The 14,517-nt window shown below is 40.7% G+C and overlaps 1 protein-coding gene across 1 annotated transcript in view; it reads right to left on the reverse strand.

Annotated features, from left to right (window-relative positions):
• Nucleotides 1–12,235: 12,235 nt before the first annotated feature.
• VEGFC (vascular endothelial growth factor C) overlaps nt 12,236–14,517 on the reverse strand; it is a 102,216-nt gene continuing 99,934 nt past the window's right edge. The window contains exon 7 of the mRNA XM_047714233.1: nt 12,236–12,912. Coding sequence (XP_047570189.1) covers nt 12,798–12,912 — 115 coding nt within the window. The 3' untranslated portion in view covers nt 12,236–12,797. The remainder of the gene's footprint in view (nt 12,913–14,517) is intronic.

The raw sequence follows: 14,517 nt of genomic DNA on the forward strand, positions 1-14,517 counted from the left end.
ATAAAGGGAAGGAGGCTGTGCATAAAGGACATGAAAAATAGCAAATAGAAAAAAGGTTTGAGTCTATAAAATTAAAAAAAAATGCACATAAACTATATAAACTACAATAGCAGGCTAAAAACAAATAAAAATATATGAACAAGGAGATAATCAAAATTAAATTAGTATTGCTGTTTAAAAAGCTCATACAATTTGATAAGTCAAGTAACCAAATAATAATTGACCAAGAGTAAGATTGTCTTGGAGAAATAATACACAAAGGTATATTCTATTTCACTATTGATCAAAAGAATTTCAGATTAAAATAATTTAAGGTATCTTTTCCACCTACAAATTAGCTGAGATTCTTTTAAAGATAACATTTGTTGGGTTGCAAGGAAACTTACAGCTCTCTCAGAATGGGAGCAGGAGAACTAAAGGCCACATCTTTCTAGAGAATGATGTTGGACCTATGTATCAAGATCCCTAGAAGATTAACAAATTTGACCCATAGATTTTACAGACAGGAATGAGCTTAACTAGTCTCTCTCTCTCAAAATAAATATAAAAAAAAAAATAAAGCAAATAGAGACTAATTCTCAAAGATTTTGTGGAATTAGACTAAGCAAATCAGTCTTTCTACAAAGGAGTAAACAGTATGGGGAAAAATGAAATAGGTTTTTATTTTATGTTGAATTCTAAAACAGGACACACACACAGTGAGGTGTTGAATAAATGTTTGAGTGTCCTTTACATGCAAAATCCTTCCTTAGGGACTTTGTATACATTGTAGCATAGAGCAGCACTGACAACCAGGGTTCAGAGCTGAGGTTTAGAGAGGGCATGTGGTCGCACAGCTTTGGAGGAGTGTCAGACTTTGAACTCTTCCTGCTAGCCCTAAGGAAATTCTGTCAGAAGAGCTCATTTTGGGCAATCTGTTTTTGCATTTCATGTTGACAAAGCCAGATATGTAAAAGTGCTTGAGATTTAAATATAGTTTTAAAATACTCCTATTTCCGCTATGTATATCTTTTTCCAAAATAAGATGGCTTATAATTTTGGATAGCTACCCAGCCACCTTAAAACTGTGAAATCTAGCCTGCAAGGGTTTTGATAGTCTAATCAAAATTTGTGTAGATGGAGTGTTTTATTCCAAGGCCAACATGTGGAGGGGGAATTATTATAGATGAGTGTTAGGTGATTACAGTAAAATAAAAGTATCATGTGAAAGTTGAATTTTGTTAATGATACTTAGGCTTTCTTGGGATTTGCAATATATGGAGCGTGGTTTATATTTTTTATTAACATTATCGAAAGTCCTATTTTACTTTTGCCTATTAGGATTTTTATATTATATGTGCACACCCTTTTTGGTCTGATGATTTTTATAGTTTTACTTTTATTTTTAAAGATTTTATTTATTTATTTGACAGAGACACAGCGAGAGAGGGAACACAAGCAGGAGTAGAGAGAGAGGGAGAAGCAGGCTTCCACTGAGCAGGGAGCCCGATGCAGGGCTTGATCCCAGGACCCTGAGATCATGCCCTGAGCCGAAGGCAGACACTTAACGACTGAGCCACCCAGATGCCCCTATAGTTTTGTTTTTTTTTTCCCCCAGGCTCTCAGAATTTTATACTTTAACCTTTAACCTTTTTCAACAAACTATGCTTTGAACCACACTGACTGAGCCTTCTGTTGTTCATCTTTTATAAAAGGTACTCTGTATTTCAATAGATCTCTATAAATTTATTTTCTTTTGAAGAAGGAAAGAGTAAAAAAAAATTAAATTCAAATCTTCTAGAAATACATGAGAATTCCCCACACAGCTATTTCTGAGTTATGGTATTTTTTTCCAACAGCTGTTAAATAGTTACATCTAATCTTATAAGCAAGTTGTATGTTCAGGACACATTGTGGCCTCCTTTGTTCAGTGTAAAACACAGGAGCATTATGTTTTGCTCAGTGACATTTTCCAGATCCTATTGCTTTTAAAAACTGCAGTAAGAATTCTCTCATAGTTAGTGTTTGAAAAATGCTTATTTAAACTGAATTTCTCAGGTTTATGAGCAAAGCGCAGTTTCTTAACAATGAAGGAAATTCACACCAAAATGATAGGAGAAATTCTCAATCAAGTAGAAATTTGAATAACACATCTATTTCCAACCTGGTGCCATTAATATTTAGATGCTTTTAAATTCACATTTGTTTCCTCTTTCTGTATTTTTAAATAAATTTTAAAGATTAAGTTGAAACTCCCTTATTCTCAGAATATTTATCTTGCTTTTTCACAGCCTCTAGACTTTGTGTGCCTCTTTACATATTCAAGGGGAAAAAGTTGGAATTGATGTATTTGAAGTACAAGTTTCATGACCTCATTTGACAAAAAGTATGATTGAATTCCAAAAAGTGTTATGACATTGTTTTATATAATCACAAGTGGTGACGAATTAAGGTTCTAAAATTTGACAGTTGGCTGAGTCCTGACATTTACTCACTTTGCTGTCTTAGAACTTTGTGGCAATTTGTAAATGAGGCTGAATTTCTGGGCACTTTAATTCTGATTAAAAAGGATTTGGCATTTGGAACTTCCAGAGCTTGTGAGAATTACTTATTGAGGGCTTATTGTGGATCAAGCACTCTTCTAAACAGGAACATATTTGGCAGTTCTGCAGCCAGCAATCAAGGAATTAAAGAATTTCTCTTGGAAACCAACAACTGTGGCCTTGATTCTTGGTCCCAGTGCTGAATGGGGCCATGAGCTCGCATTTTCTGCTTGGAAAACCAGTTGTAGATCGCCACAGTTACCACTAGAGTTCCTTCTGCCAATTTAATAACCAGATTAGGAATATATGAAAGCAGCAGGCAGCTCTGTATAAACTCACTACAGTAGGAAGCATCTTGATGTATCAGCTCTCTTGGCAAATAAATTTAAGACCTGTGCTGGGAGCAAAGTATATGCAAGTATTTTACATATTTATACATACAAGTATAAATACAAGCATTTTGTCAGCTTTACTTTCAAGTATTTTGTCAGTTTTACCTACAACTCAGTGGAGCTCTCACTCAAAAACCCTCAGGTGGAAGTTCAAGTATATCTTGGATGTTCTTGAACTCATTCTCTCGAAAGACCTTGTTTGCTCTGCTTGCCTACCAACATCCAGTACTATCAGGCACTCTGCCTTGAAATAATTACTTTTTTGGTCTCAAAATGTTTGATTCATATTTGATTCTTTCTTGCCAATTAAAATTTGTGCATAAAGAGGAGTTTCAGGGGAGAGAATTATGTCCCCTCCAAATTTGTATGTTGAGGTCCTGACTCCCAATGTTTGAAGATGAAGTCTTTAGGGTAAAGACTAAGGGTAAAAGAGGTCATAAGAGTAGAACTCTGGTCTGCTAAGGTGGGGGTCCTCGTCCGGAGAGACACTAGAGATCTTGTTTTCCCCACGTGTACACAGAGGAAAGACCACGTGTACACAGAGGACAATGAGAAGAGAGAAGGCAGCTGTCTCCAAGCTAGGCAGAGGTTTCACTGGAAACTCCCAGAAACAACATTGGTGGTACCTTGATGGCACTTCCAGCCTCCAAGAAGCGAGGAGATAAATTGCTGTTGTGTGGCCACCCACACTGTGTTGTGTTACAGCAGCTGAGCTGAGGGGGACAGGGCAACGTGTGTTTCTAAGGGGATGAGCTCACACTAGGCTTCTGACAATTCCGTGCGTCTAGATGAGTTTTCTGTCTGCGGATTCCAAGTCTTCAGGAAGGTACTCTTCGCAAGGGGAGAGAATTGAGGCATATGAATTGGTCCAAGACTGGCGGCTCATGGCTGGAGGAGACGGGCTGATGATACATCATGATCGCATGGCGCGCGGCCTCGTCTGAGGCTATGAAAGAGGTCGTTCTTTCTAGCGTTCTTTCTAGCAAGGGACCTTGAAAGAGAGTCTCAGGCAGGTTCCACGCCCAGCGCAGAGCCAGCCTGGGGCTCGATCTCACGACCCTGAGATCCTCCCTGAGCCGGAATCAAGAGCCAGACACTTAATTGACTGAGTTCCCCGGGTCCCCCTCAAATAAGTAATTAAAAAAAATCGGAATGAAAATCTTTCCCCTGAATCCCGCTGTGAGCATTGCTTTGGCGGGGACATTTTGCCTGGGGGTCAAGACCTTTCCTCCTGTCCCGATGAGAGAGCGCGGGGACCGCGCAGGTTGCCGAGCGCGCTTGTTTCCGAGCTGCTGGCGCCGCCTCAGCCCTCGCAGCTCCTGTGGGAGACGACGGCAGTGGCAGGGCACGGGAGCGTGTTCAGGTAAGTCCGTGAGGAAGTCGCCTCTTTGTCTGACTCCCGTTCCGGAAGTACCTCACACGCAGCCGGACTGGTCTGCCCAGGAGACCCTCGCTCCCTCCACATCTCCTCAGCCTGACGGCGAACGCGCGCTGGCGCCCGTCTGTGTGAGACCGTGCGTGTGTCCTGGCCGGTGAGTCGTCGCGGGGACACGGAGCTTGTCCGTGTCTCACACTCGGGCCGTGTGGTCACAGAACGTGTTACTTAGAAAGAAATCACCGTGAGAGTCTCAGGCGACCTGGAAGTCAGGCAGCAGCATCTGCCGTAAAGCCAGAGAAGAGGATATTCTCTGTTTTCCCGAGATCTTCTCAAGAGTGTCTCTCCCATTATGCGACTGAGGTGGCCTCAGGGTGCCCCGCGCACGAGCCATGACGGACGTTCTCTCTTGCTGGACGTGGTGGTCCCGCGGACTCGGACGGGAAACGTCCAAGTGACCATCGCGGTCGGCGTCCGTCACGCGCACTCGGCAGCTCTGCGCGGGTCCAAGAACGCCTCAGCAGATCGAGCGGCTTTGCCTCGGCCATTCCCGGTCACCGACTTCAGGAGCTTCCCGGCGCGTTTCAGGGCCTACCCCGCCCTCCCTGTCACTGCCCCGCCGGCCAGGAGACCCTTCCTTTCTTCTCTTTTCCCTACAACTCTAGTGTGGCTGCTTTTTGTCAGCTCTTTCCCTTTCTGACGGTTTCTCGGTTTTCTTCAGCCTTTTTTGGGGTTATGTTCAGTGAGCCAACATGTTAGTGTTTGATTAGTTTTATAGATATTCGCCAACCTCATTCGTTTCCGATGTAGCGCTCAGCAGCCCATCAGTCATGCATGACACCCAGAGCCCATCCCCACACGTGCCCTCCCTGATGCCCATTGCCCATGTACTCCCCCCATCCCCGACCCCCCCACTCCCACCCCGGCCGCCCCTCCAGCTGCCCTCAGTTCGCTTCCCGGAGTCCCGAGCACTCACGGTCGATGTCCTTCTCAGACTTGTCCCATTCATCTTGTCCTTTCTGTTCTCACCTTTCCTTGACTTCCTTCCTCCCTCCTTGGCCTGCCTCCCGTGAGCAGTTCCAGATGCTGGTCTGCGTCTTTCACGTGCTGTGTATCTGCAAGGAGCATTGGCTTCAGAAATAGCTGTTTTAAGACAGTGGCTCTTACTTTTGGAATCTGTCTGTGCAACCCTTGCACTGAATCAGAGGAAGCTGGGGGTGCTCGGTTGGACACGCTCAGCCCCGCGCTTTCCCCTGCCCCGAGTAGCGGCTGCCGGAAACGCATGCCGCGCAGACATCGGGACCGGAATAAGGAAAAGAAGAACAGGACTTCCGGGTCATTGTTTCCGGCACATAGGAGAGAAAGGGAACAAAATAGTGCATTGAGAAAAAAATCTGTCCGAGAAAGGAGATAGGAAATATAAAGAATGGGACATATTAGAAGACACGTTTGCCACACACAGAGCAGGGTGGACTTTGCAATCTTGATGGCAAGAAATCTTCATATGACACTAATACTGAAGAGAAGTTTTTTTTTTTTATTTTTTTTAAAGATTTCATTTATTTATTCGACAGACAGATCACAAGTCGGCAGAGAGGCAGGCAGAGAGAGAGAAGCAGGCTCCCTGCTGAGCAGAGAGCCCGCTGTGGGGCCCCATCCCAGGACCCTGGGATCATGACCTGAGCCGAAGGCAGAAGCTTAACCCACTGAGCCACCCAGGCGCCCTGAGAAGTTTGTTTTTAATCTGAACATGTCAGTGACAAAGTTTTATTTGTGGAGGTGTGATGATAATCTCAAATTTCCACTGAATTTAAATATATACATTTAAATATATACATTAAATATAAATTTAAATATATACATTTGAACATAAGATTAATTTTTTTTATTAAAGATTTTATTTATTTTGGAGAAAGCAAAAGCAAAAGCATGGGGGAGGGGCATAGGGAGAGGGAGAAACAAGTTTCCCACTGAGCAGTGTGGGGCTCAATCCCAGGACCCTGGGGTCATGACCTGAGCTGAAGGCAGGTGCTTAGCCAACTGAGCCACCCAGGTGCCCCAGGAAGATTAATTTTTAAAAAGATGTAGAATATGTGTAGTTGCTTTAAAATGAGAAAAAAAAAATCTGTGACTTCAACAGCACATTACAAATATTATTATAAAGTCATATAAAGTAGTGTTGAATATACAAGAAACATTTTTTTCTTTTAAAAGTATTTATAAATCTGGGGTGCATACATGGGTCAGTCACATCTCATCGAGCCCGATGTATACTCAGCCCCGGTGGGTGAGTCCATGAGCAGCATCTGAGAATTCTGAGCTGTGCACTTGTAGATAACATGGACACCAGGTCCTGGTGGTGTAGGCCGAATACCTAATCAGATCCTGTGGTTGGAACTGCAGATGGCAATGACACTGAAGCCAATCTCTCTGTCAGTGGCTCTGCCTGGGTGAGATAGGGTATTTGTGCATCTGATTGAGGTTCGGGACCAATGCAGAGGGAGTCTTAAGTTTTGCTTTCTGGTGGTGAGTTGCTCAGTTTTGTTTTTTCAAGGTAATTACTCCTTCTAGCAGTTGAGACTTTCCAAAGTCTCCATGTGTGACTACCTTTGAGATGAAATCAGGAAGAATGCTGCTTTGAGCTATCTAAGTTACTTAGAAATTAAGTAGAATAAGAATTAGAATTATGGCATGAGGGAGACAGGATTTTTCATGTATAATTTCATACATGAAACATTAAAAAAAATTTCCTCTTAAGGGGAGGGGGTCACTGATTTCAAGAATAGAGCTTTCTAAACATTTAAGATATATTTTTAAAAACATTAAAAAAAAGTGTTCCTTTTAATGGGGTCACTAATCTCAAGAATGGGGCTTCCCCGAAGTTCTTAGAAATGTTCTATGTGTGTGTTTTGCCCCCTCTGTATGTAGTTTACTATAAACTTTGCAGCTTCAGAGGTGGGACTGCATACACAATTTTAATTCAGGCCCCTCTTTCCATAGGGCAAGAAATTGAGACCCAGAAGGTGTTGGTGATTGGCTTAGGGGCACAGCAGAAAAGGCAAGACTAAAAACCTGGCACCTAATTCCTAATCCAGTGCTCCTTCTGTTACAGCGTGATTTTTAGGGCAATGAATAGTGAACTATGGAACAAAGAGAAAAAAAGAAAGCCGTGAAACTTAGGTTTAATTTTTATTTTTCAAACCATCACACCCATTTGCACTTACACAAGCTACCAGGTAATCGTTCCCCACTTATAAAATATCCTTAATATATACTAAAACTTCAAACGTGAACAGAAAATGTCAGAATTACTTTATGAAACATGTCACTGACTTTCTTAGATTTTTCTCTGGTTACACGCTCTGCCTTTTAGGGGACACTACTAGATTTATTCAGAACTTTCTAGAATTCGTCTCTATAAAAATGAGACCTGTTCCTGTTCTTTCACTGTAGCAGAGTGAAATGACTTTTTTAAATGTCCTTTTCATTTGCAGTTCAAAAGGTAAAGTCCCTAAAAAAGCAGCCTTTGAAAAGTCTGCCAGAGAAAGCCCAGATCTGGGGGGGAGAGTGCGGTCAGAAAGGTGAAGTGAGGGCTAGAGGTCCTTACTCAGCTCTCTGCCCAGCACCTACTCAGTGAACATGGAAGTCACTGGAGCAAGGAGTTTCCTGGGCTTTGGCAAGGTGCTAAAGAAGGCTGTGCATGAGCTCCCCGACCTGCTGTGTCTGCTTTTCCCCCACTGTGAGCGGAGCAGGGACCTGGGAAAGGGGTAAGAGGAAGCCTGTGACCCTTTGTCCTTGCCTTAGAGAAGTGCTTTCTGGGCAGGCCAGTGAATGCCTCTCAAGGTCACCACTTAGACTTCTGGGATAAGTTGTATGAGGACAAAGTCTATTTTTAGAAAATCTAATAATGGAATCTATTTCACTCAAGCAGTTAGCAAATTAAAACCCCCTTCCAAAACAAAACGAAACAAAATCTGGAAGCTAAATGTTACACAATTGCCTTTTTTAAAAAATATTTTTTATTTTAAGTAATCTCTGTAGCCAGTATGGAGGTCATACTTACAACCCCAAGATCAAGAGTCACATGCTCTACTGACTGAACCAGGCAGGCGCCCCTTTCCATTAGTCTTTTAAACTGAATGGACAGTATTTGGTATTCTAGACCTAACATTCTGTGTACAAACTTTTAAGATTTCCATATGTGTATTAACTGTCCCTGGAGACATCCTGTGTTTTCTCATCTTTATCCTTGAGATTGGCTGGGTTGGTATGTCAAGACTAATGGAGAGTTTACATTCTCACAGCATTTTTCTTTCTTTCTTTCTTTCTTTTTTTTTTTCTTCAGCTTTTTGCTGAATCATGCTTGCTAACATTCTAAATACTTATTTAGTCTTATCTCTAGTCTAAACTAGCACCACAGAATCTCAAATATTATAATTTAGTGAAGTGAGATTTTTTATGGCTCACATAAAATTATTTACAAGTATGTCAGGCAATGTATTGTTTTTGTTCATGTTACTTTTGATTTTGGCCAAAATTATTATATCTCCAGGGACAAATTAAGTGCTATTTTTCTGGCATGCTTCGTGATCTGATTTTTGATCGAGTGATTTTTTTTTTTTTTTTTGGCTTACCCACATATTCTAAGAAACTAATTGTCAACACATACTTTAGATTTTTTTAAAGCTGATAGTAGTCATTGTGCCAGGTTTTATTTCCTTACATGGCCTCAGGGGCCTGATTTGAAACTTAGAATACATATTTTCCCCTAAATTTGATTAAAAAATCAATATATTCCCCACATACCAAAACTGAAAGTGATTAACCAGATTGCTATAACAGATTTTATGATGTTTGTTTGCTTACATTCTTGGCTCAAATGTGATGAAAAATGATTGAATTGAATCTCAACTGAATTTCATAGATGGTGACCAGTTTATGCCCTAGGGACTATGCCTCCCCACCAGGTAGAAAGATATTATTTTGATTCCACTTTTCCTTTGGTAATCATCCCTGAGTTAGTTCTTATAGAGACATATTGATAAAGCCGTAGCTTTGGTCAAATTTAGTTATCTTTTTTCTTTTGTGTTCTTATTATTATTATTTTCTACTGTGCTTGTGTTTGAAAATGACCTAGACTATGGCTTGAACATAGGATTTACAGTGCATAAATTTTCTGCCTAGAGCTTCAGCCATTCTCACTAAAAAATAGGAAGATGGTCTGTAAATGTTTAATGAGAGAATTTCAGAAGATCATTTTCCCCCCAATATTTGAAAAATCTGACTTTTAAAACTCGATGTTGAAGTTATACAGAGCGTATTATTGGATTTCTCTAAACATTACGTGTAACATTATTTTTTTTAAATAATTTATTTATTTTATTTTATTTTTTTAAGATTTTATTTATTTATTTGACAGACAGAGATCACAAGTAGACAGAGAGGCAGGCAGAGAGAGAGAGGGAAGCAGGCTCCCTGCTGAGCAGAGAGTCCGATGCGGGACTCGATCCCAGGACCCTGAGATCATGACCTGAGCCGAAGGCAGTGGCTTAACCCACTGAGCCACCCAGGCGCCCCACGTGTAACATTATTTTAAAAGAATTATTAAACTCAATACCCAAAGAACAAATAATCCAATCAAGAAATGGGCAGAGGACTTGAACAGACATTTCTGCAAAGAAGACATCCAAATGGCCAACAGACACATGAAAGTGCTCAACATCACTCGGGATCAGGGAAATACAAATCAAAATCACAGTGAGATACCACCTCACACCAGTCAGAATGGCTAAAATTAACAAGTCAGGAAACAACAGATGCTGGCGAGGATGCAGAGAAAGGGGAACCCTCCTATACTGTTGGTGGGAAGGCAAGCTGGTACAGCCACAACAGTATGGAGCTTCCTCAAAAAGTTGAAAATAGAGCTATTCTATGACCCAGCAATTGCACTACTGGTTATTTATCCCAAAGATAGAAATGTAGTGATCTGAATGGGGCACGTGCACCCCAATGTTTATAGCAGCAATGCTCACAATAGCCAAACTATGGAAAGAGCCCAGATGTCCATTGACAGATGAATGGATAAAGAAGATGTGGGGTATATATACAAAAGAATGTTATGCAGCCATCAAAAATGGAAATTGTGCCATTTGTGATGACGTGGATGGAACTAGAGGGTATTATGCTAAGTGAAATAAGACAGTGAGAGAAAGACAGTTATCGTATGATCTTGCTGATATGTGGAATTTGAGAAACAGGGCAGAAGGTCATGGGGGAAGAGAGGAAAAATGAAATGGATGAAACCGGAGAGGGAGACAAACTATAAAAGACTCTTAATCTCAGGAAACAAACTGAGGGTTGCTGGAATGGAGGCAGGTAGGAGGGCTGGGGTGACGGGGTGATGGGCCCTGGGGAGGGTATGTGCTATGGTGAGTGCTGTGAATTGTGTAAGACTGATGACTCACAGACCTGTACCCCTGAAACAAATAATAGATTATATGTTAATTTAAAAAAGGAAAAAAATAAATAAAATAAATGGGGAAAAAAAGAACAACACTTAAAAAGAAAAACATACTGGTGCATGCAACCATAGGAATGAATATCGAAAACACTGAGTCAAAGTGGCTTCTGTGTCAAAGAATACAAGTACCTGAGAGGACATATGTGATTCCATTTCTGTGAGGTTCTCACACTGGCAAAACTAATCTTGGGTGATAGAAATTGAATCAGAGCTTGCCTCAAGGAGTGAGGGACTGACTGCAAAGAAGTACGAGGAAATTTCCTAGGGTGATAACAATGTCTGTACCTTGATTCAGTGGTGGTTACACAGAGGGTATATATCCGTCAAAACTTACCAAACTCTATACGCAAAATGTATGCATATTACTCCATGTAAATTATACCTCAATAAAATTGATTATTTATATACTTAAAGATTTTATTTATTTATTAGACAGATCACAAGTAGGCAGAGAGGCAGGCAGAGGGGGAGAGGGAAGCAGGCTCCCGCTGAGCAGAGAGCCCAATGCGGGGCTCGATCGATCCCAGGACCCTGAGACCATGACCTGAGCCGAAGGCAGAGGCTTAACCCACTGAGCCACCCAGGCGCCCCTAAAATTGATTTTTTAAAATGTAAAGAAAGAAAGTCAATACTGAAAACACTCAGGGCATATTTAAGCCATCGGTCTTTTAAAATATTTGTAAAGAAAACTATCTTACGGCAAAACATGGATACTAATATTCTGAGTAGTCACCTATACCATGTAAAAATGCTTTTGCTATATTTGCAAGCTTTAAGAAGCTCATCTTTATATAGCTCTCTAGAATTTTCTTCTCCTTTCAGGACTTACTGTGTTTATGTGTTGCTGTAGCTGTGTCTTTGTATGTCTTGCTGGTACTTACGCATTCTTCTTTGCTAGCAGCTGGATCGTACCAGCAAGTAATCCTCTATCAATAAGCAAACCACTCATATGGTTGTATTTATGCAGGCAAAATATTTGTTCCCAGAGGAAAGTATTTCAGCGTGATGCCCTTTTAAACATGAGACAAGCACTTCAATTGAGTTACTGAAATGTTTCCTTTTTAACCTGTAAGAGCAATTAAACATGATTTCCAGTTTATTTTACATGTGCTGGCTAGGAGCTCATGAAAAGTATTCAGCTCACAAGAAGTATTTCAGGTGGCCAGAGGGATTTAAATACTGGGAAGGATTCTTTTTGAGTAAAATACCTTAAACCATCTTAATTTATACTGAGGGATATTAAATCAAGTATGAGTCTGAATGATCCCAGGGCACTGAATAATTTCCACCACGTGGTCATGCTAAGCAGATGAACTTATAAGCTATGTTCCATGTTGACTCCCTTGTTTATAAATTCCAAAGTGTCATGTGCTAAAACATTTAAAATCATTATATTTATTCAGAGATGAATTTCAATAAAATGTAATAGCAACTGTTGTCCCTCTGGAACTTTCTCTCTTAGGATCACACTTTTTCCTAATAGTCAAAATCTGACATCTGGTTGGAGGAAAGGAGGAAGGGCAGGAGGAGATGAATGTTTTCATATCATCAAGTTTTGCTTATTGTGGAAGATAGTAATGGACTGATCTTACCAGTTTATAATACAATTTTCATTTTATTTTAAACATTTTGCATGATATAAAAATATTGATCACAGTGAGCTTTACCAATTGTTATTGCTATAAAAATGAATGCAGAAACAATATTTTTAGTGGAAATAAATTATATAGTCATTTTTTTTTTTTTTTTAAATCACAAGAGAAAAACCTCAGCTGTCTGGTCATTGTCAGAAAAACCAGTCATTAAAAGAGGTCTTTTGCAGATGAGCTCCAGTCCGTTTCTGTAAAGTTATCCACACGGGTCAGCAAACGCTGACTTCTGTCTTTGTCTCCATGGCCCCACAAAGGTCTCTCTGTTCACAGACAGTTCTAATGTGGCAACACAGTTTTCCAAGAGAGAAAACTGACAAACTGGAAAATAGTACAGTCTTAATTCATATGTGGTCTTTTCCAGTATGAAGGGACACAGCGACATACTTCTTCACTAAATAGAAGTCCTTGGTCACAATGCTTCGGTCGATTTGCACACGGTCTTCTGTAACAACTAGGAAAATGAGGAACACGTTTTTGTTAAAGGCCAAAGCAATGAGTTCATTACGCTACAAACACAGTTGTTTCCCTAAATTTAAAACAAGAACAAAGTTACTCATTTTATCATAAAATTATTCTTAGGTTTATGTCTTATTGAAGTTTGTGCTGAGAATTACAAAATTTAGGAGGAATGGAAAAGCCTAAAAGCAGTCTTTCTGATAGAACAGATGGGAGACTTGAGATGACGTGAGCTTTAGTTCTTTTGAAGTGCTCTCTGCTTCGAGGATGAAAGGAACATAAAACAGAAACTGTGAAAGTGAGTGTGCAAGGTCTACCGATGTGGTGTGAGCGTAGCAGCATGGCAGAGTCTGTAAGCATCTGGGACTTGCATGGAACCCAGACCTGTATGGAAGTCCAGCCATGCTGGCAGGATGTTGTCCTCCGCGGGGGGGGCCACCCCCACCCCATCCCTCTGCTGGGCAGGCAGGTGGTTGAGCCAGGGTGGTCCCCTCTTCCTCTCCACCTGGGCTGCAGGTGAGAAGAAGGTGGTCTGGGGGGGTTGGGAGAGAGAGAGTGCCTGTTCTGGGCACCCCTCTCTTTGTACCCTAGACTTCCAGCTTCCAGCAGTGGTGAAAGGACATGATCAAACAGCCCCGTTGCTGTTTGCAAGCAGGAGCTGTCTTTGAAGAAGCTGTGGGAGTGTGAGCGTGTCCAGGGCTGGGTGTCCAGGGAGCAATGCAGGATGACCCGGCAGGGAAATCAAAAGCGCACTATAGAGAAACTGCCAATGTGAGTCTGAAGTTTCATTTCTTGTGCTCTAGTAGAAAAGAAGGTGTATCTAGTTAAAATGTTACTAATTTTTTTTTTTTAACTTATAAGTACAGATGCATTATTAGAAGACTTCTGGCATTCCTTTACTAAAAAGATGCAATTCTTAATCATCAATGAAAGTTGCTGATTTAAGGCAGTGGACAAAAAATACATAATCTGCCCCCTCCCCCACTTCTGGAATAAATATTAAGAGAAAATGAGTGTACATATTTTCAAAATATTAAATTACCTTTTTTGTTTCAATATATATGTAAACCTGGAAGTATATCCTTAGAAAAATGAACACAGGAAGAGTTTCAGTTAAATAGAAAGTCTTCATGAAGCAATGTATACTATTAGGAGAAATACAAAGATCAAAATCTTTTCTCTTAATATAAGAATTCTGTAGAAAAATATGGCTGGTTAGTCTTATGTAAGCAAAAAATCAGGTATCTCATGGATGACAGCTTTTTCTTTCATTATTGCTTCAGAGTACCTTATAGACATCCTTTTGTTTCCTTTCTAGAATATATATATGTAAAATATATATATATATATAAAAGATTTTATTTATTTATTTGACAGAGAGAGAAGACACAGTAAAAGAGGGAACACAAACAGGGGGAGTGGTAGAGGGAGAAGCAGGCTTCCTGCTGAGCAGGGAGCCTGATGCAGGGCTCAATCTCAGGACCCTGGAATCATGACCTGAGCCAAAGGCAGAGGCTTAACCAACTGAGCCACTCAGGTGCCCCTCCTTTTTGGAGTATTTTGAGCAACAACTGTATTCCAATTTTTCTTGCATATCCCT

The sequence above is a fragment of the Lutra lutra genome, chromosome 2 (genome assembly GCF_902655055.1).
Source record: "Lutra lutra chromosome 2, mLutLut1.2, whole genome shotgun sequence".
Taxonomy (NCBI): Eukaryota; Metazoa; Chordata; class Mammalia; order Carnivora; family Mustelidae; genus Lutra; species Lutra lutra.